The 24,943-nt window shown below is 49.3% G+C and overlaps 1 protein-coding gene across 9 annotated transcripts in view; it reads right to left on the minus strand.

The window, feature by feature from the left end:
- Positions 1-24,939, minus strand: part of ACLY (ATP citrate lyase) — a 50,489-nt gene extending 25,550 nt beyond the window's left edge. The window contains exons 1-10 of one of the 9 annotated variants that reach the window (XM_081162653.1): positions 24,581-24,939; positions 9,711-9,895; positions 8,227-8,349; positions 5,969-6,031; positions 5,316-5,506; positions 4,795-4,874; positions 3,529-3,659; positions 2,607-2,725; positions 1,594-1,730; positions 841-902 (exon numbers count right to left, since the gene is read on the minus strand). In XM_081162653.1, coding sequence (XP_081018779.1) covers positions 841-902; positions 1,594-1,730; positions 2,607-2,725; positions 3,529-3,659; positions 4,795-4,874; positions 5,316-5,506; positions 5,969-6,031; positions 8,227-8,349; positions 9,711-9,869 — 1,065 coding nt within the window. In that variant the 5' untranslated portion in view covers positions 9,870-9,895; positions 24,581-24,939. Of the gene's footprint in view, positions 1-840; positions 903-1,593; positions 1,731-2,606; positions 2,726-3,528; positions 3,660-4,794; positions 4,875-5,315; positions 5,507-5,968; positions 6,032-8,226; positions 8,350-9,710; positions 9,896-13,777; positions 13,966-24,580 lie in introns of those variants that run through there. The other 8 variants (XM_081162659.1, XM_081162657.1, XM_081162660.1 and 5 more) reach the window with 8 other exon arrangements.
- Between the last annotated feature and the right edge of the window lie 4 nt (positions 24,940-24,943).

The raw sequence follows: 24,943 nt of genomic DNA on the forward strand, positions 1-24,943 counted from the left end.
GGAGTCTAATTTCTGTCACCCAAGGCTTTGCACACAGTGCCTGCACTAGACCTAACCACCCTTATCACCAGTGCTGCCTTTATTATGGGACTGCTAAGAAGTCAAAACAAAGTTGTTGAGATTGACCTGTTTCAGATTTGTCTGCTGAGTCAGGTCCAATTAGGGACATCCTGTTTTAGGAAGGACTGATGAGGCCTGGTCCTCCACTTCTTGAGAGCTCAGACTTTCAAGGTTGACATTTTTTTATTCATTATTGCAAAGCCTATATCAAAGTGCCAAATGGGGCACATCCTTCTGAATAGTTTCAGTGGGCATCTGACAGTGTGGGATAATAAAAGGCCTCCCGCGGTGGCTGCCTTGAAGGAAACGGCTTGAGACACTTTAGCTGTGTCATCCTTGTTGACTGAGAGTCACATTTTAAAACTGTGTGCCCACGGCCCTGACCTATGCACAGGGACCCAGGCTGATGGCCTACTGGCTGGATGAGCAGATATCCCAGGTCATCAAAACACTTTCTTCATTCTGATCTTTTGGAGAAGGGGCTGATGACTGAAAGACGAAAGACTAGGAGTTGCCGAGTTTCACAATGGAGGTTTGAAAATGATGGGAGAATTACAGCCCAGTGAGTGCCAGCTGTTTGCCCAGAGACACAGCTTCAGATCCAGATCTGACCCAGTGTCTTCTGCATCTGCATCAGGAATCCTGGGGCAAGAGTCTCTATCTGGATGGGCAATTCATGGGAACTTGCTTCTGTCTTAATACTCACTTGTGAGAACCTCCCCTTTCCTGATTACCCCAAACTCGTATTCCCCAGAAACTGCAGTCACTGTGGCTGGTTACCTTGAATGTGGCAGCCACATTGGTGAAGTTTGCAATGCTGCCTCCGATGATGAGAATCTTACCTGGGTTTGGAGTAAGAGAGAAGTCAAAAAGGGTTAGAAAAGTAGACTTGAGCATCTTACCAGAAAGCAAACTGAGTTCTCTCCTCTGAGTGAGGGTCCCCAGCTATTAGGAGGTATCAGTGTAGAGGTGTGTTAGGGTGGGGGGAGGCTTGTCTCCTGATAACTGTCAGCTTTATCAGCTCCACTCCTCCATCGCCTACACCCCCCAAGAGGTGGTTAAACCACAGAATCTAGACCGCCACCCAGAAATCCAGCTTGGTTTCTGGATACACCTGGTGGGAATCTTGCTCTATCTGGCTTCAGGGTAGAGTAACTGATATGGGTAGTCCCCGACACTGAGAACAGGTGGTAAAGGGAAGCTGGAATGGTATAGTTGGGTAATAAATGTCTAAATGGACACTAAAAACTGAGTTTATAGCAGTCTTGAGAGAGAATGCACCTTGCCCCTCCCTTGCACTCTGCTCATAGGGCTTTAAGTACGTGTGTCACCCACCTCCTTATCGTCTCAGAGACCCTCATCTGATAGAGGCTGTCACTGCCCACTGCACAGTCAGGGAAACTGGGGTCCAGAAGTTAAATGACTAGCTCTGATTGCAAAGGGCCAGGACCACAACCTCAGTGCCTCCTAGCCCAAAGCTGTCCCCTCTGTAGCATGGTGGGCTGCCCTGAGGAAGGAGGATGTGTGTCTCACCATTTGGATGCTTCTCGCGGGTCATGAGGGAGAGGATCGTCTTGGCATAGTCATAGGTCTGCTGCTCGCTGGGGGCACCAGAGTACTCCCCATAGTTCGCCAGCTCATTGACACCCCCTAGATCACAGATGGTATCACTGCCAGGGAGACAAGGAAGTCAGTGCTGGCTCAAACTCTAGCAGTGAGGGTGGCAGCCTGGTGCCTGGGAGGACACACAGACGCCCCTGAAGTCCTGAAGTCAGATTATGAAACTGACCTCTCAGACTTCAGACCCTCAAGCCCCACAAGTGACACTTGAGGGTTAACGGTGCTGCATCAGGCTCTCCCAAGCGGTGCACTTTGCCAGCTGTGGGCCACCATGAGGCCCTGGACTGACAATGGTAAGTGAAATGAACAAAGAGCACCTCCCAACACAAAGAAAAAATGCACATTCCAGGAGTCCCTGCCAGGATGCCCAATGGAGAAGGAAAACTGCTGTAACCAGAGGAAAGCCCAGTCAAGCACAGAAGGGGGTGTGGCCGATCACAGGCTTACAAAAGAGCAAATGTCTACTGGGCTTCAAGTGAAAAACCACCAATCATCACCAAGGGTGTACACTAGGATCCCAATATTTCTATGAAGGGTAAAAGTATGCATACTTCCACAGGAAGGACACACAGCACCGGGTTTACCCTGGTGACCTGGTAGGGGGAGGGGTCACAGCAACAGTCACTTTCTGGTTCATTTTCTGTATTTGTTGTTCTCTCAAGTCAGATTATGAAACGGACCTCTCAGACCTTGGACCCTCAAGCCCCACAAGTGACACTTGAAGGTCACTAATTTCAAGAACTGAACTAATAACATTAACTTATTCTGAAGTAAACAGGAAGGCACATGGACTCCTCTGGCAGGCCCCACAATTCTTGCTCTGCACCAAAGTAAGAAACTAGAGACCCCCATAGGTGAAGCAGCTTGCACCAGGCCATGCACAGGTGGACCCAACTGGCATCTCCTTCAGCAGCCCCCTCAGTCACCTGTACACGACAGAGGCACCACCTCCAGCCACCATGGTCCAGATCCTCCCTTTGGGGTTCAGCAAGGTCAGCTTCAGGCTTGCGCCACTTTTGGCATCCAGGTCTGCAATGTAGGCTTCCTAGGAACCAGACAACAACAGGTAGGCCCTGAAGACACCCCCTTCACCAAGGTCCTAAATCCCAGGACTCCTCCCCTTCCCTTTCTCTGGAAACACATGAAGAGGTTCTCAATTGCCTTAACAAGGCCAGGAAAAAGGGATTGTATGGGGCCCTATGTGGCTGGGACAAAATATGTTGTCTTCAAGGACCAAAACCACCCATCGCCACTCTCACCACCTGGGGACAAATTTCCCAATTCCTTTCTCTCCAACTTCAAGTCCTTGGCTCTCTGCCCAAGTCTCAAGCCTTGCTATGTCACTGTTTCTACAACGGACCCCACTCCCAGCATCTGCAGCTTAGCTCACAGGACCCTCTCCCTTCCCCAGGCCCACCTCTTCTCCCAACCCGCCTCTTCCCCTGGCCTGGGTTACGTCATGCCATGCAAGCCTGATTCCGCGGTGAGGACCTCACAGAGGATGAAGTGGAAAGGAGCAAGAAAATTCTCAGCAAGTAGCAGAGAGAACTACCTTCCTGACAGGATTAGGGGGAGCCATTCAGAAGGATGGAGAAGCAACAAATCAAGTTAAGAGCCCAGGAGGTTGATTGCGAGAGAAATTTAAAAGGATTTCTGGCTGGGATTCAGAGGCTTGGCTCACTCCCACCTTCTACCCCCTTTGGAGTTTTAAAAAAATTAAATGGTTCTCGACCTTCCTTTCCCTGCCAAATATACAGCCCACTATGGGGCCAAATGCACATCTGAGATTAGTCACCGTCCCCCTTCTTGCCCCCATCACTCTTCATCTCCTCCCCAAAGCAGCCTTACCTCTGGATAAGCCTCACGCCCAAAGGGGGGAGGGAACTCTATATCACCCCACTTCACTTTGCAGATGTAGTCTGCAGTGGCATCCACCTTGGCCGCCAAGTCAAGCACATAGACGCCATCTTTGGTGACAACTGTGAGAAAAGCAGAGGCAATCAGACACTGGCCCCAGGCAGAGGTGACCACCAACCTCCAAACCCCTCCACAGACTTCCCCACATACCACTCCCACAGGGTCCAGGTCCTGCCCAGGCCTAATGACTTCCTCACTCAGCAATAAATCAAAATAACTCTTATGGAGGCACAGCTTTCCCCCATCAAAGGAAAAACAAATCCTAGACAACCAGTTCCCCCTAACCTATAGGTAATTTGATAGGAAAGCCTGTTTTAGTTGCTATGGCAATTTTTAAACATTTTCATAAAATGCTACACAATGTACTTTAAATCTAACCATTCACCTATCCATGGCCCTGCTATTAAAAAAATGTTTAAAGGTACAGGTTGCTGTCAGAAGAACCCTAGGTATGCACATATGTATGTGCATTTGGGTTTCTGCAGTCTGGCTAGGGGAAGCCTCATTGTCGGGGGGAGAAGGGGCAGCTGCTGCTGGGAAGCTGTGGGGGCACAGTGGGCCCCCAGCCAGCAGGGTTCATTTATTGCCGCCTCACTGGACATCTATCTTTCCTTTCCCCCAGGGCCATTTAGCTAATTAAGTTAGCACAGAACCATCTGGTCCATTAGAGGGACTGCACCCCCAGCTGGATCTGGAATCAGGACTTTGCCCTCAGAAGCCCTGGCCAGAGTCAGATCACACCACCTGCCGCCTTCCCCGCCTGAGAGGCTTGGGCCAAGGCTTCCTGGTCTTGGGGATCAATGATTGACCAACTCCCAGAGGGAGAGGCCCAGGGGGCTCTAAGGGCACAGAGAGGAAAGAAGGGCCTAAAGGATCAGACCAGTGCAAGGTAGCACTGCTCGCTGCTGGGCAAACAGCCTAACCTACTGGCAGAAACAGCCACAGAGCACACAGTCAGATCAAAACCAGGACTTCCCCATCACAGAACAAATTAAGGCCAAAGAAACTGGAGTTGGTTAAAGAGGAATAATCATGGGCTTCAGAAACAGAAGCCTGCACTCAATGAGCTTGAAGATCCCTCTGAACATGCACACCTGCCTGCACTGCCCTCTGAATGTTAAGGCTAGGCTTACTGTTGGCACTGGGACCCTGCTATAACTGACCCATGCCCCATCCCACCCACACAGAGCCAGTTACCAAGGGGGTTGATCTCGAGGTAGGTGAAGTACAGATCCTCATAGAAATTGAAGAGGCCAGAGATAAAACTGGCCAGAATTCTAAAGGGAGAGGGAGAGAGAGACAATCCATCTATCAATGAGCGGGCTCAGCAGCAATGTCACTGCCACTGACAGCTCTACTTCCCACCACCCTGACACCTCACAGACACCCTTGCTTTCCTCTGCCAAGCCTGCTCCCTGGACATCACTCTTCAGCCACTGTGCCGGAAAGAAGCTGTCAGGCAGGGAGCCAGAGGAGGCAGCACCAGACAAACAGGGGCAAGGTGAGGGAAGCTGATGGCATATTTCAGTCTGAGCCAGCCAGCTATCCTCCTTGGGACCAGGGGGCGGGGGGGAGCCAGGGCTGTGTGTGTGCCTACCACCTGCTCCTTACCACCCACCCAGATAAGGAAGACCACTGTTTTCTCTGCTCTGTGCCCAGAGCCTGTCAGCCTTCCCATTTCCCCCACTGCCATGTCCCTGCAGACCCTCTCACTCAACTCTTTCTTGTCTTCAGGGGCATGGACCAATAGGCGTTTCTTGATGTCCTCAGGTTTCAGCTTCTCGTCTACCCCGACAAGCAGTTTCTGGGCTTTAGCATCCACATCGCCCACGTCCACCCCGCCTTCGTGGTGGAACAGGACATAGTCCCCTTCTCGGGTAGCATAGATGCAGACGTAGAACTCCTCCGCCTTATAGGAAACAAGAGCACCACAGGGGTGAGAGCACTGAACTGAGGACTAGGAGCCCAACCCCTATAGTCTCATTTCTAAAATCCGCAGAGGACACTCACCAACAGAGACCTGTTTACCAACCCCAGTTGGCGACAGGAGAAGAGACTGCTGCCTGGCTTGCTGACAGTCCAGACTGAGCCAGTAGGACCTGATCTAGCGGAGGGGGTTCTGCCTTTATGTCTTTCTCATCTCAGGGCTGAAAGTCACCAGCCCTGATTCCTCCTGGCTGCAAACTAAGCCCTTTCCTTCACTGCTGGAATCCCTGCTCCATGAGCCCCTTAGGCCCTCAGTGCTGCTTCAGAGACTCTGGTACCTTTGACTTTTCTCCAGCAGCTTAATTTCCTCTCTCATCATTTTAGGGTCAACAAACACGAGGCTCCAGGAGAAAGAGGACCCAGTTTGGAGCCACATCACACATACCTGACTGTGCGGGACAAAGGGTTCAATCAGAAAGTTCTTGAGGAAGCCTCTGGCCTTGCCCACCTACAGAGATGAAGGGAGATAAAACTTAGATGGATAGCATGTCTTCTCCCCAGGGCAGAAGGAGGAAGCACTCTCTGCTCCTCCATCTCACCTTCCCATCAGAGGTGGAGCCCAAGCACTACCACCATAACACTCAGCAAAGAGATTTTTCCAGAAACCAGGGTAATCGGGCCACAGACTCCTAAGCTAGCGATAGTCAATGGGTGTGCTGCAAAAACTTTTAAAGCATGCAATACGTGACTATTTAGTCAGGGGCAGTGACCTCTTTTCCCTTAGATTGTCAAATAAAAACACTGTCAACAGCCAACACAATAGCTGCCTGGTGGGAATGAATCAAAGTTACACCTTTTTGTTGTTATTGTTGGATCGGCAAAAAAATATATTTTTTGGTGTTCCACGGATTTTTAGTAATTAGCTCGTGTCCCATGAGATGAAAAAGGTTGAAAAATCACTGCCCTAAGCTAAAGGAGTCCTCATGAGATCCCCTCTTCCATCCGCTTGCCCTTGTGCGAGCCACACTTCAACAGGCACATTCTTTTTCTGCCTCTGGAGGGTGATAAATGAGCTGCAACACTGCCTCACCCCCAAAAGCACAGAGATGGGGAGTCACCCCACTACCACCACACAAATTAAAGAGCTCAGACAAATCAAGGCTATCTTGGAGCTCAGGCAGGGACAGCCAGCCTGAGAACAAGAGTCTAAGCATGGGGAAGAGTGGTGGGAGTAGAAGGGCAGGAGAAGAAGAGAGCGAGAGCTTGACTAGGAGAACTTTTCCACACAGACCTTCATGGCTGAGGACAACAGGCCTGCAGAGCTAATCAGTTTGAGTGGGTCCCTGGTGGCAGCCAAGGCAGACAGTCCTCATCCCAGAGTGCCCTGAAGCCCCCGCCCGCCTGTGTATCACTGCTGAGTCAGAGACCAGACAGTGATCCATCAGAGGTAATGAGCCGCTCCTGGGCTGAAGCTACTGCCAGCTCAGATACCCCGACTTGCCCTCCAACAGCCAGCTAAGGAGAAGGGAACATGAAGACCTCCCTGGGGACACTGCTCAGCCCCCAACCCTGCTGTCCTCTCCCTGCAAGCACAAAGGTCAAGATCTTTCAGCCCCAGACTCATGTACAACTACAAGGATCCCTCTTTACCTATGAGGGCAAGAAACAGAATTAACACAAAGAGCTGATGTAAGAAAGCCCAATCAGAGAGGAAGATGACTCCATTGCCACCTTCTTCCTACTTCTGAGGAGCTGAGGAAGAGAACATTCATCGCCAGTCCAGCTACCCCAGATAGGACAAAGCCAGGTGTGGACGGCACATCTTTCCCAGTCTAAACGAAGCCTCAGCCCATCCCTCCCTTCAGTTCTCCAGTTCCCTTTGGGAGTGAGAAGAAAATGAAATGCAATTTTATTTCTGAGCATCTCTTAGCCTTCCCAAATCATATTTCACTTTAGCTCTCTCGTCTACAGAGTTGAGATTAACCACCATGCCAGGAGAAGCCAAGAACTGAAATTTACTTGTCAGTAATATTAACTGTCATATTCTAGATTCTTGGTCCAGTCATATCTCTGCTTAAATGATTCTGCATCTCTTTTCTTCAACTTTTTTTACCCACCCTCTCAGGGTTTCCATGCGATAACAAGCTACCATACCCTTTTTGGAAACTGAAAAGAAAAGAATTCCCAGAATGGGCCTCAGAGTACCATCTCAGATTTGCCAATAAAAAACAGACTACTTGCCCGGCTGGCATAGCTCAGCGGCTGAGCATCAACCTAGCATCCAAGAGATCATGGTTCGATTCCCAGTCAGGGCACATGCCCGGGTTCCCGGTTCAATCCCCAGTAGGTGCGTGCGGGAGGCAGCCAATCAATAACTCTCATCATTGATGTTTCTCTCTCTCTCTCTCCCTTCCTCTCTCTGAAATCAATAGATATATTAAAAAAAACAACAACAGACCACTTCCATCTGGCTCTCAAATTATACTGGGGTCACTTTTGCAGCACATCTGGCCATTCCCTGATAGGGGGAACTGAGAATGAGCACCAAGACTGGCCCTGCTAAGTCAGCTCCACAGGACTCCCACCTTCCCCAGGCTGCAATCTGACCAGTGTGGGGGTCAGCCATATGGTTACTAGTCTAGAGTGAGCACGTTTGCTTCTGCTACTATAGCATGGTCACCCCGACCCTATACCCAGACTCACTGTGGCTTCCTGTCCAAGCCGTGGCTTCAGCCAGGACTTGACCCCATCCAAAGTGAGGTTGACCCCAACTAGGCCCAGCTTTCCACGCCGTTTGATCAGCTGGTCTGGCTTGACCACCAAGCTCTGGAATGAGAGGAGTTTATATTTAGACCAAAGAAAGAGAGGGTAGAGTAAGAGGTGACAGTTTGGGGACACAAAGCACAATCCACCCCACTCCCCAAACCAATCCCACCCCTCTTTTAGGATCAACTGCTTCCCTTACCTGTCCCAGCCTACATCTTTCTTTTGACAACCAGGAATCTAGAACTATCCCTGCCCAGAATGGGGCCTGGCACAGAGTAGGTGCTCATCAAATACCTGCTAAATAAATGATTCCCTCCCCTCCCCCTATGTGGTACCTTAGCTTCAATAAACCATAAGCTTTAGGTTTAACCTTAACTTCTGTTTCCCCCATGCTCACAGTACGGACCAGCCAGTGTTCCAAAACGAAGAACAGAGATAGAGCCTTGGGGTGACAAAGGACCTCAGAAGTCATCTGGTCAACTCCATCCCTGTGCTTGAACCCTGTCTACAAGCCCAACAGGCAGCCCTCAGCCACTGTTCATACACCCCAGTGCTAGGAAATTCACTACCTCCAGAGGCAGCTCCCTTTGTGGTTGGGCTGCCTCCCAGTGGGAGGAAATGTGCATCCCTGAAATCCCGAACATTGGTCCTAGTGCTGCTCTCTGGGCCCCAACAAAGTCCAGGCTTCCCAACCCCTCCCAATAGTGGCCCTACAAGGATCTAAAGAAAAGCCTCTATGCCAGGCTGCCCCCCACCCGAGGCCATTAGCAGTCCTACACAAAATACAATGTCACACTTCCTATTGGCCCTGACATTCATGATATGCTCCACTTGTGTGTGTGTGGTGGGGGGGGGGGGGTGCACATACCTCCTTTTTACAGAGCATCTACCAAGTGACAGGCAGCACACTAAATGCTTTCCAGACCTTACTGCTAATCCTTTCCGCTCACAGGGTGAGTGTTATGCCCATGAAACTCAGAGGTAAAATGGTTTGCTCCAGGCCACATGGTTAATAAACAGAGGGCTGCCATTTAGACTCATTTGTCCAGTTCCAAGCCCATGCTCTGTATGCCATGCCAGGGTACCTCAACATGCGGGGAGCTGAACACAAAACCCTGCTCACGCCCTGGACAGTGCTGCTCAGTGGTAGAGCGTTGGCCCATGCACCAAAGGATCACGGGTTCGATCCCCCTCCCTCCCTTCCACTCTCCCTAAAAATTAATCGAAAAAATATCCTCAGGTGAGGATTAACAAAACAAAACAACCACCAAAAAAACCCCTGCTCAGCCCACTTCGTGCTGCCCACTGATGCAGGCAGTCTGCCATCACATGATCCATTTGGACATCTCTAACAAACTGACTGCTTTCTCTTCCGTGGACTCTGGGCCTGGATGAAGGGTCCAGGACAGGGGCAAACTCACCTGGCTGAGCAGCCAGGGGTGGTCCTGCAGCAGGCGGGCCCAGTCTGTATCAGGGGTGACCCGGGCGTACTTGAACCTGTTCTGGATGGCCGAGGTGGTGCAGATGTACTTGTAAAGGAGTTCTTTGCCCGTCTGCTCTGAAATCGCCTTGGCCGACATGGCTGCGGAGGGGCCTGCTCTACCTGCTGGGGTAAGAGGAACTGGTCAGAAAGGGCAGAAAATGGAAGTACTGTCTTCTCCAGCAGGGCTGACACAGGCAGATGGATGGGGAGACCAGGATTATCAGTGGTATGATCCAAACCCGAGTGCTGGTCCCTCCCAAGGTGGGCACACAGACACTGAAACACACCCTTTGGTTCTGTGACCTGTGGGGAGTGCAGCCAAATTGTGCAATGCTGGCCTGACTCCCCCTACAGGTTTTGTCTCCCTCACACCCAGATTCACCCATTTCATACACACACACACACACACACACACACACACACACACACACACCTCCAAGCTGAAGGCCAGGCCAGCAAGTTTACTTAGCCTTAGGCAAGATCAAGCCCCACGAGAAGCATAGAGCAAGAGTCATCTCAAAGCTCATTTCTTCCAGGGACTAGACTCTCACCCCTGAATTCAGACCAGACACAGGGAGGAGGAACTATGACCTTCAGTGCAACCCACCCAGCCCGCTGAGTCACCCAGCTGCTAATTTAGAGCAAAACAGGGGCCTCCCTGGGGACCACCCTATACTGGTCATTTTTAACTGAGCCAGGGCGGGGGGAGGAGGCAGGAACCATCCTTAGTCAGATGTATATAGAAATTCACCTCATGTGAGCCCTGTGAGGTGCACTGAGATTCATAACCCTGTTTCTTAGATGAGAAATAGAAGCTCAGATTTAAGATAATTTGCCCAAGAAGCCTAACTAGCAGGGGGCCCAAGACTTGAACCCAAACCCTCTTACTCCTGGTCCCCAGAAAACCTACACCTCAGCTCAAGAGAAAAGACCATTTCTAAAAGGAACAGGCCATGTCCCCCCTTCACCTCAAAAAAGGGTCTGTGTAAAAATTTCATTCCCCTCCCCACCACTGTCCTGACACACCCATTCTCTCCCATGGGTAGTGACAAGAACAAGCTGAGGAGAGGGACAGGGGGAGGGAAAGGAACCCAAGTCATCATGCTAAGAGCTTGCCAGATCAGGAAAAGTCACTCCTGTCTCTCCCACAAAGATTCAGAACTGAAGTTGTTGTATTTTCTAGAGGAGAAAAGCCAAGTACAAATAAAGGAAGGCAGAGTTAGGGAGCTGGCTGGTTTATACACACAGGAAGGTTGGTCTCCATTCCCAGCTTAGAAAGGCCAATGTTCCAGGGGCCACTCTGCACCTCCCTCCCAAATGGCCAGGCTGGAGCTTCAAGTTCTAATCCTGGCTTGGCTGGTTCCCTCATCCTCCCAGCTGGTCTAGAGCTGGACACAATAGGAGCATTCAGTCTGGAGTCTGGCCCAAAGTGGGATAGTAGGGAAGGGGCTCAAAGCATTCCCTTTTCTGGCCTCCCCCTGAAATGACTTCCAGCTCCATCTCAACATGAGTATCAGAAGGACAGGAGATGCCTCAGCCAGCCCCACTGCCCCACAGTCCTCCACCCCCACCCACTCCAGCTCCATTTCCCAACCTTCTTGACTCAGACCAGAAAAACTGGTCCTGAAATCAGATGGGTACACCTACCTGCCCCCACTTTCCTCCCAGAGTACAGCCAAGGGCAGATCAAACAGCGAAAGGAGGTGGGCAGCAGTTCAGACACATCAGGCACAAGTGATCACAAAAATCCAGGAGGAAGGAAACCCCTCAGCTAAGGCCTCTCCAACAGAGAGAAGTCTGACAGACACTCTGGGAACAGTCCCCCAAACCTGGCACCTGCCAAAACAGACCGAGACCCAACTTTAGAAAGGACAAGGTGAGAAAAGGGACCTTTGTAGCTGAAAAAATCACAATTTTCTTGAACACCAGATCAAATCTCAGATCCAAGAGCTCATCTCTATAAGGTCCTCAAAAGAGGTTGGGAGAGAAGATACAAGAGGGGGGTGATACATGACAGGATTTGCCAGCTTACCAAAACAAATCTGCCACCAGAGCACTCTGGCTTGGATGGGGCAAGCCCTCTCAAGGCAAAGACAGAGAATTTATAAGACAGAATAAAAGCAGGAAAAGAATCGTCTCTGCATATTCACCGACACAGGGTAAGAGGGTCACAAACCCAGGGAGTGGACTGGGTGGAGATGAATCCCAAGTTTAATCATTCAGCAGGGTCTTGAACTATCTCTAGGGCAGGGGCTCTTAACCTATTTGGGGTCTCAGACTCGTTTGAGCACCCAAAGAAAAGCCCAGAAAAATGTGCACATACCTCATTATGCATATCATTTTCAGGTGCTGACCTGTGACTGTCATTTGATAGCCCCAGACCATCAGTTAAGAACATCTGCTCTACTGACGAGATTTAAAGTGTATACCAATCTGGGTTTGAGGAGCATCCCCACAAAGTCTTAGGATGAATGTGCTGTGAAACGTGATAAGATGGTTTCAGGGCAGAGCTAAGACCTCAGGGGTCTACTTTGGGGCCCAAGAAACTGTTACCTAGTAACAGGTAAATGTGTAAGCCAAATTATGCCAAGGAACCTAAAACACATACACACATTCACTCCAAGGGAGGGGCCTTATGAGCTGAATGGGGTCTTTTCTGCAGACGGTATGTGACCCAGGATTGAGTTCATCTACAGCAGCCACCAAAGGCAGAAGCAGCCCAGAGGGAAGGCTGAATGAAAGGAGCCTGTTCCCCAGGAATGTACTGCTGGGACAGAGCCAGTGGAGCAGAACCACTAGGGATGCTACTTAGGGTCTCTCTCCGGGAAAGACAAAAAGCATTCATTTTAAGGTTAGTAGCCACGAGACTGGGGTTTTTTGAGGGAACAGACAATCCCTGGAGTAAAGGAGAGGGCACTTCCGTGAGTGCCCTCCTACATAGTGTCAGAATGAGGGTGGAGACACCAGCTGCCAGGTGTCTAAGGGATCTTCCTATCAAAGTCTAGGTTAAGTAGCTCTGTAAGAAGTGAAAATTACTCCTCTGGGCAGCTAGGATCTACCAGCTAGATGTCCCTCAGCCAACATTTCAGAAATCCAAGGAACTGAGCTGGCTGAAACAGAGCAAAGTTACTGTGCTATGCACTGCTCCACACCATCCTACCCAAAACCTTCTTCCCAGTCAGACTGCGGGGACCAACTAATGGCATAACTCCTTGAAACTGCAGAGTATCTACCAAGGTTGGAGGGCAGCAAGCCCGGGGACTGGCCCTCTGTCAGGCCGGACTGGAGGGCGGCGGCGGCGGCGGCGGCATCCTCCGGTCCCTTGAGGACCTTGCTTCAGCCAAGCTCGGCGTCAGCGCAGGAGTGGGGAGGGAGACGGGCAACCCAGCCATCTGTCGCTTAGACGCTTGGCCCGACGGCACCTCCACAGTAAGGAGGGTCCTTCCCGTATCGCCACTCTAGGGCCAGGTCTTCGGGGCGAGGCCAGGCCTCGGGAAGCCTGGGCAGCCCGACCCCGTGAGGCCCGCCCCGGCGGCAAGCCCTTCTCGCTCCCTCAACTTAGGCGCGGGGCTCAGTGGACTCTACAGAACTAAGAGGAAGGGCCTGAGCCCGGGTCAGAGTGGGGCGAGTGGCCACCGTTTTCTCTACTTCCCGTCCCCGGCATCCGGTGGGGGGACCGGATGGGGGCAAGAGGTGGCCCGATAAAGCCCGAGGAGGCTCCATAACTGGCTCCGGGAGGGGGAGAGGGGTGCCTGCATGGAGTAAATACGATTCCGCAGAGGCAAGAGAAGCTGGGACGGCAGCAAGCCTGTGCAAATTCCCAGGGCACTGGAAGTTGGGAGAGTTTGGGGGTTAGTCACACGTGGCCGCTGGCTGGGGTCCCAAACGAAATCTAACCTAAAGGCTAACCCCCCAAAACTTCCAAGCAGGTGCAGCGAGGGCGCGTAACACCAAGGCGACCTCTGTGGAGGCGGTTCAGGGTTGAAGGAGGCAGGCAGAAAGTACCTGGGCCAGGTGGGAGTCCTCCGGCTAAAGCAGCCGCCAGCCACTCACCTCTCTGCGAACGTCCGTGCGGGGTAGCGGCGCTCCTACCACAGGCTGGGACCCAACGCCCACTACCCGGAGCGCGCCAGCCTTCCGCTGCGCCGGGGATCGGGCTTTTGTCCGGGCCTCGAAGGGCTTCTCCCCGCCCCCATCGGCATACGTCGCGAGCCGCCCGGCGATTGGTCACATGCGCTCCCTAGCCTGAGCGCCAGGGCTCCTCCCAATTCGCTGCCCGGCATAGCCCCGCCCCAGTGGGCGGGTCCCAGGGGCTGCTGGGACTTGTAGTCCCGCCAGCGTATCGTCCCAGACCGCCCGCTGGCGCCGCCTCTCCAGAGCTTGATGGGCGGGGGAGGGATCGGGGGCCGGGCCTCTGGTGGGGAGATGGGCCGAGCTACGCCGGGGGGAAATTTACCGGACAGGGGGCCGTGGCCTGATCGCTTAGGGGCTGGGCCGACCGCCACTCCGATTGGGGTGTGCAGCCGGAGGGGGGGGACTGGGGCTGGCTTTGCTGGCTGAACAGGCCGTAGAGCTGCTTTGGGGACCTGGAGTCTCCTTCCTGTCTCCCCATGGGAAAAACTGACGTTGGCATCCCAGCTGCCTGAAATGGGCCACACCGAACCCAGTTGCTTAACAGCGCTTTTTAAGCAGCAGTGGCAGGCTGCTCTCCCATATGCAGTGGACCCTCTCGGTTGAGCTGGTGGGGAAGGCCGAGTGCCTAATTTAACATACCACCAGACTTCTCAGTGTAGGACTGGGCAGAGGACAGGGTGAGCAAGTGGGGCTAGAAGGGTGCCAGTCACACTGCCTTATGACCCACTCACCTCAGCGAGGATTCACAGAAGTTTCTAGCACAGGGCTGGGGCCATCTGTCACTCTCCTGCTCCTCCCCCCCCACACACCCCATCCCACGCATAGACACTGGAATGAACTGCTGCCTCCCTGTTCACTACTTGCGAGACAGACTACATTTTCTAAACCAAAATCTGGGACAGCCGATCTGATAGGTACTCGTGAAATTGTGTGGCAGAATACTTGAAATCAGACAGTCTTGCTCTAGCCGGTTTGGCTCTGGTTAGAGTCTTGGTCCTTGGACTAAAGGGTCTGGGTTCGATTCTGGCCAAGGGCATGTACCTCGGTTGCAGGCTCATTCCCCGCCCTGGTCTGGGGGCATGCAGGAGGCAACCAGTAGATGTATCTCTCTCACATCAATGTTTCTCTCTCCTCTCTCTCTCTCTCTCTCTCTCTCTCTCTCTCTCTCTCTCTCGCTTCCACTCTCTCTGAAAAGCAATGGAAAAAAATATCCTCAGGGAAAGAAGGAAGGAGGGAGGGAGGGAGGGAGGGAGGGAGGGAGGGAGGGAGGGAGGAAGGAAGGAAGGAAGGAAGGAAGGAAGGAAGGAAGGAAGGAAGGAATCAGTCTTAGAAACCAGGACATAATATTTACTGCTCCAGCATTCTGGAGTTTCACTACCTCTACCCCAGTCCTGTAGGTCTTTCCAGCTGCTCCCTGACCCTAACAAGCTGTCTAGCTTCAGGGTGGAGAATCACCAGCTGAGCAGCTAATTAGGGTTAAGGGCTCAGGCCAGTGTACAGAGTCAGCATGCCTGTGCTCCTGCCAAGCACCTGGGTGAGACTGACACTGTAAAAATGTTGTAACGTTCTTATGGACAAAACCTTTTTGCTAAGCCCTCTTCTCCCCAATCCAGTTGTAGCCAGGAGTGGGGCTGCTAAACTTGCTGCCCATGCCTGATGAAGTCACTTTCTGGTCCCTTCCTTCACAGGGATCCTTTTCAAATAACTCCTCACCTGCTCTCTTTCTTGGGCCTACATTCTCCCACCCCTACATGGATTGAGCTCCACCACTACCAAGAATCTTCCAAAATAGCACAAATCTCAGAGAAGGATCACCTCTCTGTAGGTAAAGAAAACATCTATGAAGGGGTTCAATTTCTGGCCTTGAGGGACAGCAACTCAGGGTCCTGGGGAGCTAGTGGGAAGATTGCAGTCAGGAGGAATCACCTGTGCAGGAGTTATCCCTCTGGTTAGAAAGATAAACTGGTCCAGAAACAGGCATTCAGGTGGAACATAAACTATAATAAACTTTTTGTACATCAACTTGGCAACACTGAGAGAAATTTAAAAGGCACATGCCCTTTGCCTCAACTATTTCATTTCTAAGAACTTATCCTTCAGATATACTTGCATTTGTCCACGAAAATAGGGATCTTTGTTTTCTTCACTGCTATGTCTCCAGCACTTTAAATAGGGCCTGGTACCTAGTAAATGCTCAATAAATGTTTGCTGCGTGATTAAGTCCCCCCTCTAGATGTTGCTGGGACAAGTATGACTAGTCCTGGACAGGGGTAAAAAGAAAGTAACTGTCTGAAAGTAAGGCAGAAGAGGTGTTGGCCAGAGGGTCCATGAGTCCATCACTGAAGTTTTTCAGTTTTCTCACTGGTCCCATTCCAGGCCTCTCCTCCCAACCCCTAACCCCTGACCTCCCCAGAATAGACTCTCTCATTACCCCACCATGTCCCCACAGAGACTCCTGTGCCCCAAATTAATCAATATAACTCCATCTTCTCATCTTTCTGTTCTCTGACTTAAAAGCACTAAACTCCTCCATGGCTGGTGTTCTCAGTGGTTAGAGCACCAGCCCTCGCACTGAAAAGTCTCATGTTCGATTCCTGGTCCAGGGCACCTACCTGGGTTGCAGATTCAATCCCGGGCCTCAGTCCAGGAGCATGTGGGGGGAGGCAACCAATTGATGTGTCTCTCACATGCATGCTTCTTTCTCTCTCTCCCCCTCTCCCTACCTTCCTTCCACTTTCTCTAAAAGTCAATGGAAAAATATCCTTGAGTGAAGATTAACAAAAAAATAAATAAATAAAAGTTCTAAACTCTTTTGCTTTTCCCACTTGAATCTTCTAAAATGGGCTGGAGGAGAAACAAGATGGTTGCGTAGGTAACAGCTGCACCCGCCACCTCCTGCAACCACAACAAAATTACAACTAAAATACAGAATCACCATCGCTCAGAGCCTCCTGAAATCTGGCTGAACAGAAGCCCTACAACCAGGGAACTGAAGCAGCACCGAGACCAGTAGGAGGGGCGCAGACGAGGGCGGATCGGGGCTGAATTGGAGACGTGGCCTCAGGCCCACACCTGGTGCCTCGGTTTTAAACCAGGGAGGGAATCTCGGCTGTGGAGGTTTCCTGGAGGAGCAAGGGGTCCCAGCCCCACAGCAGGCCCCCAGCCCAGGGCTCCAGGGCCGGGAAAAGACGTCCCCACAACTCCGGGCTGTGAAATCAGCAGAGGCTGCGGGAGTCCCAGGCTTTTCTCTTAAAGGGCCCGTGCATGGACTCACTCAGACGCGCTGAGGCCCAGTGCCTGGCAGCAGCTGGAAAGGAACCTGGGACACCTGGGGAGGAACTAACCTGCCTGAAATTAGGGTGAGAGGTGAAGGGGTGGCTTCCTCCCAGGCAGAAGAGCTGGCAGAGGCCATTGCTCCTTTGGCGAGTCCTCCCCACACACAGCCAGCAGGCAGGAGCCATATTTGAATCACCAGCACCTGGCTCACACCTTTGGCCCCGCCCCGTGATTCCCGGGGGCCCCGCCCCTCCCTACCTGCAGGCTCATCCAGGCCATTTCCAGGGGCTTTTCTATGCAAGGGCCTTCTCGAGCCTCATGCTTAGGACTTTCCCAAAATCTCTCAAACAAGCAGCAGCGGGCCCCATACAGCTTGATAAGTGGCCCCAGGCCTGGCACTAGTGGCAGCCTGCATTGGCTCATAGCTTGGCCTCTCCTGGGCACCTCCAAGCCCAGCACAAGTAGCAGCCAACTATGGTTTGCTGTGTAGCTCATGCTGGGTGCCCTGGGCAAGGCACTGGCACAGGCTGACTTTGCACCTCCCCGGAGGCCCCAGAGACAGTGCACCTGGTGGTCAGACTCCACCACACTGGATTACCACCCTACCACATCCACGAGTGACACTCAAGGGGCATACTTGGTAAACACCAAAGCCCCAGTGAAGTAAGTCCCGCTCCATAGGGTTGTCTCCAGCACAGCAGCTCTTTGGCTGTAGTTGCAGCTGGTCCACACAGCTGATTGGCCTGGGGGTCAATTCCTCTCAGTGACGCCAACAGCAACCAAGGCTCAACTACAACAGGACAGTGCACACAACCCACACAGGGAGCACTTAGAAGAACCAGCTCAGGTGACTGGGGAGGCTGAGTCACTGGACCCTACAGGACACCTACTACACAAAGCCACTCTACAAATTCCAGGAGACATAGCAGCTCTACCTAATACATAAAAACAAACACCTGGAAGCAGCCAAAATGTGGAGGCAAAGAAACATGTCACAAAGGAAAGAACAGAAGAAATCTCTAGAAGAGGAACTAAATAAAATAGATCCAAGCAAGCTAACAGATACAGAGTTCAGAATTTTGTTTATAAGAATGTTTAAGCAGACTATTAGGGAAATAACTGAGAAAATCGATAACATAATAAAGTAGCAATTTGAAATGAATGCTACAGGAACTGAAATGAAGACTAATTTACATGGAATCAACAGTAGAGTAGAGGATGCTGAGAATCAAATCAGCGATTTGGAACTTGAGGAAACAAAAAACACCCAACCAGAAGAGAAAAAGAAAAAAGAATCCAGAAATATGAAAATAGTATAAGAAGCCTCTGGGACAACTTCAAGAGGCCCAACATTCGTATTATTGGGGTGCCAGAATGGGAAGAAAGAGACCAAGAAATTGAAAACCTATTTGAAAAAATAATTACAGAAAACTTCCCCTACCTGGGGAAAGAAATAGACTTACAAGTCCAGGAACCGCAGAGGGTCCCAAACAAGAGGAACCCAAAGAGGCCCACAGCAAGACACATCATAATTAAAATGCCAAAGGTTAAAGACAAAGAGAGAATCTTAAAAGCAGCAAGAGAAAAGCAATTAGTTACCTACAAGGGAGCACCCATACGACTGTCAGCTGATTTCTCAACAGAAACTTTGCAGGCCAGAAGGGATTGGCAAGAAATATTCAAAGTGATGAAAAACATGAAACTACAACCAAGATTACTCTACCCAGCAAAGCTATCATTTAGAACTGAAGGTCTGATAAAGAGCTTCACAGATAAGAAAAAGCTAAAGGAGTTCATCACCACCAAACCAGCATTACAGGAAAAGTTGAAGACTCTTTTTTAAGAAGAAGCTAATGAACAAAAGAATCTGACAAACTAAATAGAACCAGAGACATTGACACATGCAACAGACGATCATATTTCAGAGGAAAGAGGGAAGGGGGGTGGAAGGTGGGAAAAGATTAACCAAAGAAGTTATATGCATATATGCATAACCCACGGACACAGTTAATAACCGGGTGAAGGCCTGGGGAGGGGGTGGGAGCGAAGTGGAGGGGGTCCATTTGGGAGGGAAAATGGGACACCTGTAATACTCTCAACAATAAAGATAAATTTAAAAAAATAAAAATAAAATAAATAAATAAAATGGGCTGGAGGACAGTTTCATGTTACTTGACACAGAAGGATACAGGTACAATCTCTGTGCCCAGGCTTTGGACATTCTATCTCGTTTCCAGAAGCCTTAGACTACCTAATGACTCCCTCCTAGACTTTAACCCATTTTAGCTAATATTCATTGAGCACCCACTATGTAAAAGGCATGCGTGCTAGCACATACTCCTCACAACAATGTCATGTTGCCACCAGGTTCTTTGCCCGGTTCTGTGAAAGTCCCCCCTCTTTCAGGGAGCCTTCCTCTAGGAAGGCCATTTACCACTTCCCGTTGTGAGACAGAACCTGCACAGCTCCTCTCACAATAGGATCACTTACCCTTGACTTTTACTTGATATGCTTAACTTTATCTCTGAATGAGTTTATTATTTTCGCTTCTTCTCTCTCTTAACCAAGTTCTATGTTTGGGAAGTCTCTCAAGGTCAGGCAGAAGCAGAGGTCATGGTGTACAGAAAAGCACTGCCAGCCTCCACCCGGACCAAGAGTTTAGGACTGTGCCTCACCTAGGATGTTTGGAGGCCTCATCCCAAGCATGGGTTGCGTTCACCTCTCTCCCTTATAATTTAGGCACTGCCTCAAGAATGCAGAGCCCCAAGTGCTACTTATTCAGGGCTCCTTGATCATAGATTTATAGAATGTCAGACCCAAAAGAAACTGCAGAAATCCCCTAGTCCAATTCTCTTATTTTACAAAAAAGTGTAGGAGAAACTGAGGACCAAAAAGGTAACCTTAATGTAGCTGGGAGGGCAAATTGATACAACCTATGGTCTATTTCACAGTAAAAGAAGATATAAAGAGGTAACATAAGAAGCCCAGTTAGTAAATGCCTGAGATCCAATTATAGTGCTTTTTACCCTACCAATCCAACTGAAAGCATGGGTTCCAGCCCAGCTCACCTATATGTTGGTACTGTGGATTAGGGCAAACCCTATCACCTCTCCCAGCCTTAGTGTTTCGTCTGTGAGACCAGTAAAACACTGCCTGGCTCCCTTCCTCACTGGGGTGCAGTAAGATCACAAAGTGCTTTGTAAACTGCCAAAAAGCACTCGTTATTATTGCTATTTTATTGTTTTTTTAATAAACAGCTTTATCGGTGTACAATTGATGTACAATAAACTGTACATATATTTTTAAAATTTTTTAATCCTCACCCAAGGATTATTTTTCCCCATTGCTTTTCAGAGAAAGTGGAAAGGGGGGAAAGAGAAACATCAATGTGAGAGAGACACAGTGATTGGCTGTCCCCTGCACACACCCTGAATGGGCTGGGGATCAAGCCTGCAACTGAGGTACTTGCCCTCTGGACCCTTCAGTCCGTGGGCTGAGACTCTAACCACTGAGCCAAACCAGCTAGGGCTAAAACTTTTTTTTAAAATATGTTTTTATTGATTTCAGAGAAAGAAAGGGAGAGGGAGAGAGAGACAGAAACATCAATGATGAGAGAGAGTCATTGATCAGCTGCCTCCTGCATGCCCCCCACTGGGGATCGAGCCTGCAACCTGGGCATGTGCCCTGACCAGGAACCAAACCTCGATCTCCTGGATCATAGGCTGATGCTCAACCACTGAGCCACTCTGGCTGGGCATTTTTATTTTTTTATTTTTACTGATTTTAGAGAAAGAGAGAGAGGAAGCGAGCGAGAGAGAAACATCAACTCATTGTTACACTTATTTATGCATTCATTGGCTGATTCTTGTATGTGCCCTGACTGGGGATTGAACCTGCAACCTTTAAGTATTGGGATGAATCACTAACCAACTGAGCTACCCAGCCAGGGCTAAACTGTACATATTTAAAGTGTACAATTTGATGAGTTTAATGATTATGAAAACTTTACCACAGTTAAGAGAATGCACATATCCTTCATCCCCAAAAGTCTCCCTGGACTCCTTTGCAATTTATCCTGCCCTGCCCAACTGCCATGTTCTCAGGAGGCACCTTTTTGCTTTGGGGCAATAAATTTTAAGTTTCCATTTTCTAGAATTTTATATAAATGAAATAATAGAATGCAGCAGAATGAACCTAGGGTAATATTTGTATGTCCGTTCTGGTGTTTAGCGATTGGGTCGTGAATTGTGCAAAGTGTCTGTGACCAGCAAAGGTATGAATGGTGTAGCCGCCCTCCAGGCCACAGCCCCATGACCGTGCACCATGCTGCCTGGGCACTCCCGGTGTCCTCAGCAGCCCTGAGGAGGGACAGGTTACTACTGAGCATGACGAGTCAGGGGCAGCCGGGGGCAGCCTGACTTCTCTGTACTGAAACTGCTTTTATAGACAATAAATCGTGTTTACTGACTTAAAATTTTTTCAAAAAATGAAATAATATAGTCTTTTTGTCTGAACGATTTCACCGAGCATAATTATTTTGAGGTTTACCCATTTTATGCATGTACCAATAGTTCTTTCCTTTTTATCACTGAGTAGTATTCAATTATATGGATAAACTATGATTTGTTCATCCATTCACCTGTTAACGGATATGTTTCCAGTTTGGGGCTACGACAAATAAAGCAGCTATGAATGTTCCTGGACAGCTTTGTCTCTTGGATAAATTCCTAGGACTAGAGTGGCTGGGTCATACGGTAAAGGTGTGTTTAACTTTTTAAGAAGCTGCCAAACTGTTTCTCAATGTGGCTATACTATTGCACATTCCCGCCTGCAGTGTATGAGACTGCTCATATGAGAATGTGCTATTGTACCCTCCCAACCGTGGCTGCTCACCATCCTAACACCTGGTTAAGAGCAGGCTTTTTTTTTTTTTAAATATGTTTTATCAGAGACACGAAGGGAGAGAAAGATAGAAACATCAATAATGAGAATCACTGATTGGCTGCCTCCTGCACACCCCCTACTGGGGACTGAGCCATGTGCCCTGACCAGGAATGGAACCTCAGTCTCCTGGTTCAAGGGCCGATGCTCAACCCACTGAACCACACCGGCAGGGCAGGGGCAGGGCAGGCTTTTTTATTTTAACCACAGCAGTGGGTGTGCAGCGGTGTCTCACCGTGATTTTTAATTTGCATATTCCTAATGACTAATGATGTTGAGTATCTTTTCATGTGCCAATTGGCCATATGTATATCTTCTTTGATGAAGTAACTGTCCAAATCATTTGGTCACTTTTTATTTGAGTTATCTGCCTTTTTATAGAGTTATAAGAGCTCTTTGTGTATTGTATCTGACAAATTCTTTGTCAGATATATGTTTTGCAAATATTTGACCCCCGTCTGTAGCTTGCCTTTTAATTTTATTAACAGTGTCTTTTGAGGAGCAATGGGTTTTAATTTTGATTATGTCAAATTTATTTTTTATTTTTCATGCTCTATTATTCTCACCTATTTTTTTCTGGTTTTATAATTTTACCTCTTACATTTAAGTCTTTTGAGTTAATTTCTAATATGGTGTGAGGTAAGGGTCAAGGTTTTTTTTGTTTATTTTGTTTTGGAATATGGCTATCCAATTGTTCCAGCACTATTTGTTGAAAAGATTATCCTTTCCCCATTGAATTTCCTGGGCAACTTTGTTGAACATTAATTGATCAAAGCCGTGTGAATCTATTTCTGGACTATTCTGTTCCATTGATCTATATATCAATCTTTATGCTAATACCATTACTGTAGCTTTAAAATAAGTCTTGAAAGCAGAAAGTGTAAGCTCTCCTGGTCCTTTTTCAAAATTGTTTTAGCTCTTCTAGGTCCTTTGCATTTCCACATACATTTTAGAATCAGCTTGTCAATTACTAAAAAACAAATGTCTGCTGGGATTTTGATTAGGATTCTGCTGAATCTATAGATATCCTCTTTGCAGGAGTTTTTCCCCCCAATTAACTGCTGATTACTTCAGCAGTGTGTTTAATTCATCTATTCCCCAATCTTAACAACCTAGAACAGGACGATTTTCACTCCAGTGCATGGAGTTGCTGCTTCTTACACACCTTGTGAACTTTTAAGTTTGGCCTTTTCTCACTTCCTTCTCTACTTAGGTGTCCTCGGCACCACCCTACTCACCCTCAGCTCAGTTATGCTGGCATTTTTATCTTAGTCCCCTATGAAGCTGTCTCTGACCCATACCAAACCCTAACTGAATCACTCATTCATCTGGGTTTCACACCACTCTGTCTTCATCTCCCTCACAGGCACACAGAACTTTGAATAACTTAATAAAACTTTGGGTAGTCATTACTGTTTATGCATCTCTCTCCCTGATTAGACAAAACTCTTCCAGGGAAGGAACCATGTTATATTCTATTATCTTGGTATTAAAGGCATTCTTCTTTTAATTAAACCTTTTATTTTGAGATAATTGTAAATTCATATGCAGTTGTAAGAAATAATACAAAGAGATCCCATGTACCCTTTACCCAGTTTCCCCCAATGGTAACACCTTGAAAAACTTTGGTACAATAACACAACCAGAAAAATGACATTGACACAATCCACTGAGCTTATTCAGATTTCCCAAGTTTTACATGTACTCATTGTGTGTATATATGTGTGTAGTTGAGGATATCGCTTTACTATCTAAACTTTAACAATGATTTATTTAGCTCCTATTATGCGCCAGGCAGTTGAATTCTGGAATATAAGGTTAACACAAGATCCCTGCCTTTGTACAGTCTGGTGGTTAGCACCTCAGAACTGGAGTTTGAGAGCCTGGGGTTGAATCCTTCCTCTTGCACTTGCTAGTTCAGTGATCTTGGACTTGTTACTCAACTTCTTTATCAGTTTCCTTATCTCAAATAAAAACAGTACCTCCCCCTTAGGCTAGCATTGTGCTTAGCAGTATGCCTGGTGCCCTAAAACAACGCTTAATCCCCTTAGGGTGGGATGCAGCCATTAATACTAAGGCTATGTCTGATAATGTTAGTTATCGACTGACCACCTTCCATAAACAACCGTATGCCAGAAATTAAACTTCTGCAAGCAGCCTTAGCATAGATAGGTCACAATCTCATTGACGTTGAGAGTTGACCTTTTAAAAGTAATGTCCTAAAGGCAAGGGTGTTTGTTGGAACCTAGTCCATTTGGGGGGCAGGGAGGAGTGGAGGGACAGGGAAGAATGTCAGGAGAGGCCCTGATCCAGGCCTGCCACTAGCAGGGGTTCAACAAGTGTGTTAAATTGAAGGCTGAACCCAATGTTATTTTCCACGTTGTCTCATGCAGACCCTCACATCTGGAAGATTTGATTACCTTCCCGTTGGGAAAATTAAAGGCGCAGAGCCCTTACCTGCCCGCCGCAGGCTACGCACTTAGGGAAGGAAGGCTGCCCGAGGACTACGCCGACTCCAAGCCCAGCGCTCTCTCCCCGACGGCGCCACGGCGGCGCGCGCACCTCAGCCGCGTGGGCCTTGTCCCTATTTAGAATTCTGCCCGCAATCCTCTGCCTCTTTTTCTGGCTGTAAATTCTGGACACGATTCAACTACGGAGAGAACGGATGGAGCGTGCGGCGGCGAACCCTGGAGCGGGGCGGCCTGACACGCAGCGGACACGCGGCCGTCACACGCCCCCCGAGTGCGCAGCTGCAGGGGCGCAGGCGCAGGCGCACGCGGGCCGCCGCAGTCCCCGGGACCTAGGCCCCCAGGAGCGGGG

Source organism: Miniopterus schreibersii, assembly GCF_964146895.1.
Source record: "Miniopterus schreibersii genome assembly, chromosome: 16".
NCBI classification, from domain to species: domain Eukaryota; kingdom Metazoa; phylum Chordata; class Mammalia; order Chiroptera; family Miniopteridae; genus Miniopterus; species Miniopterus schreibersii.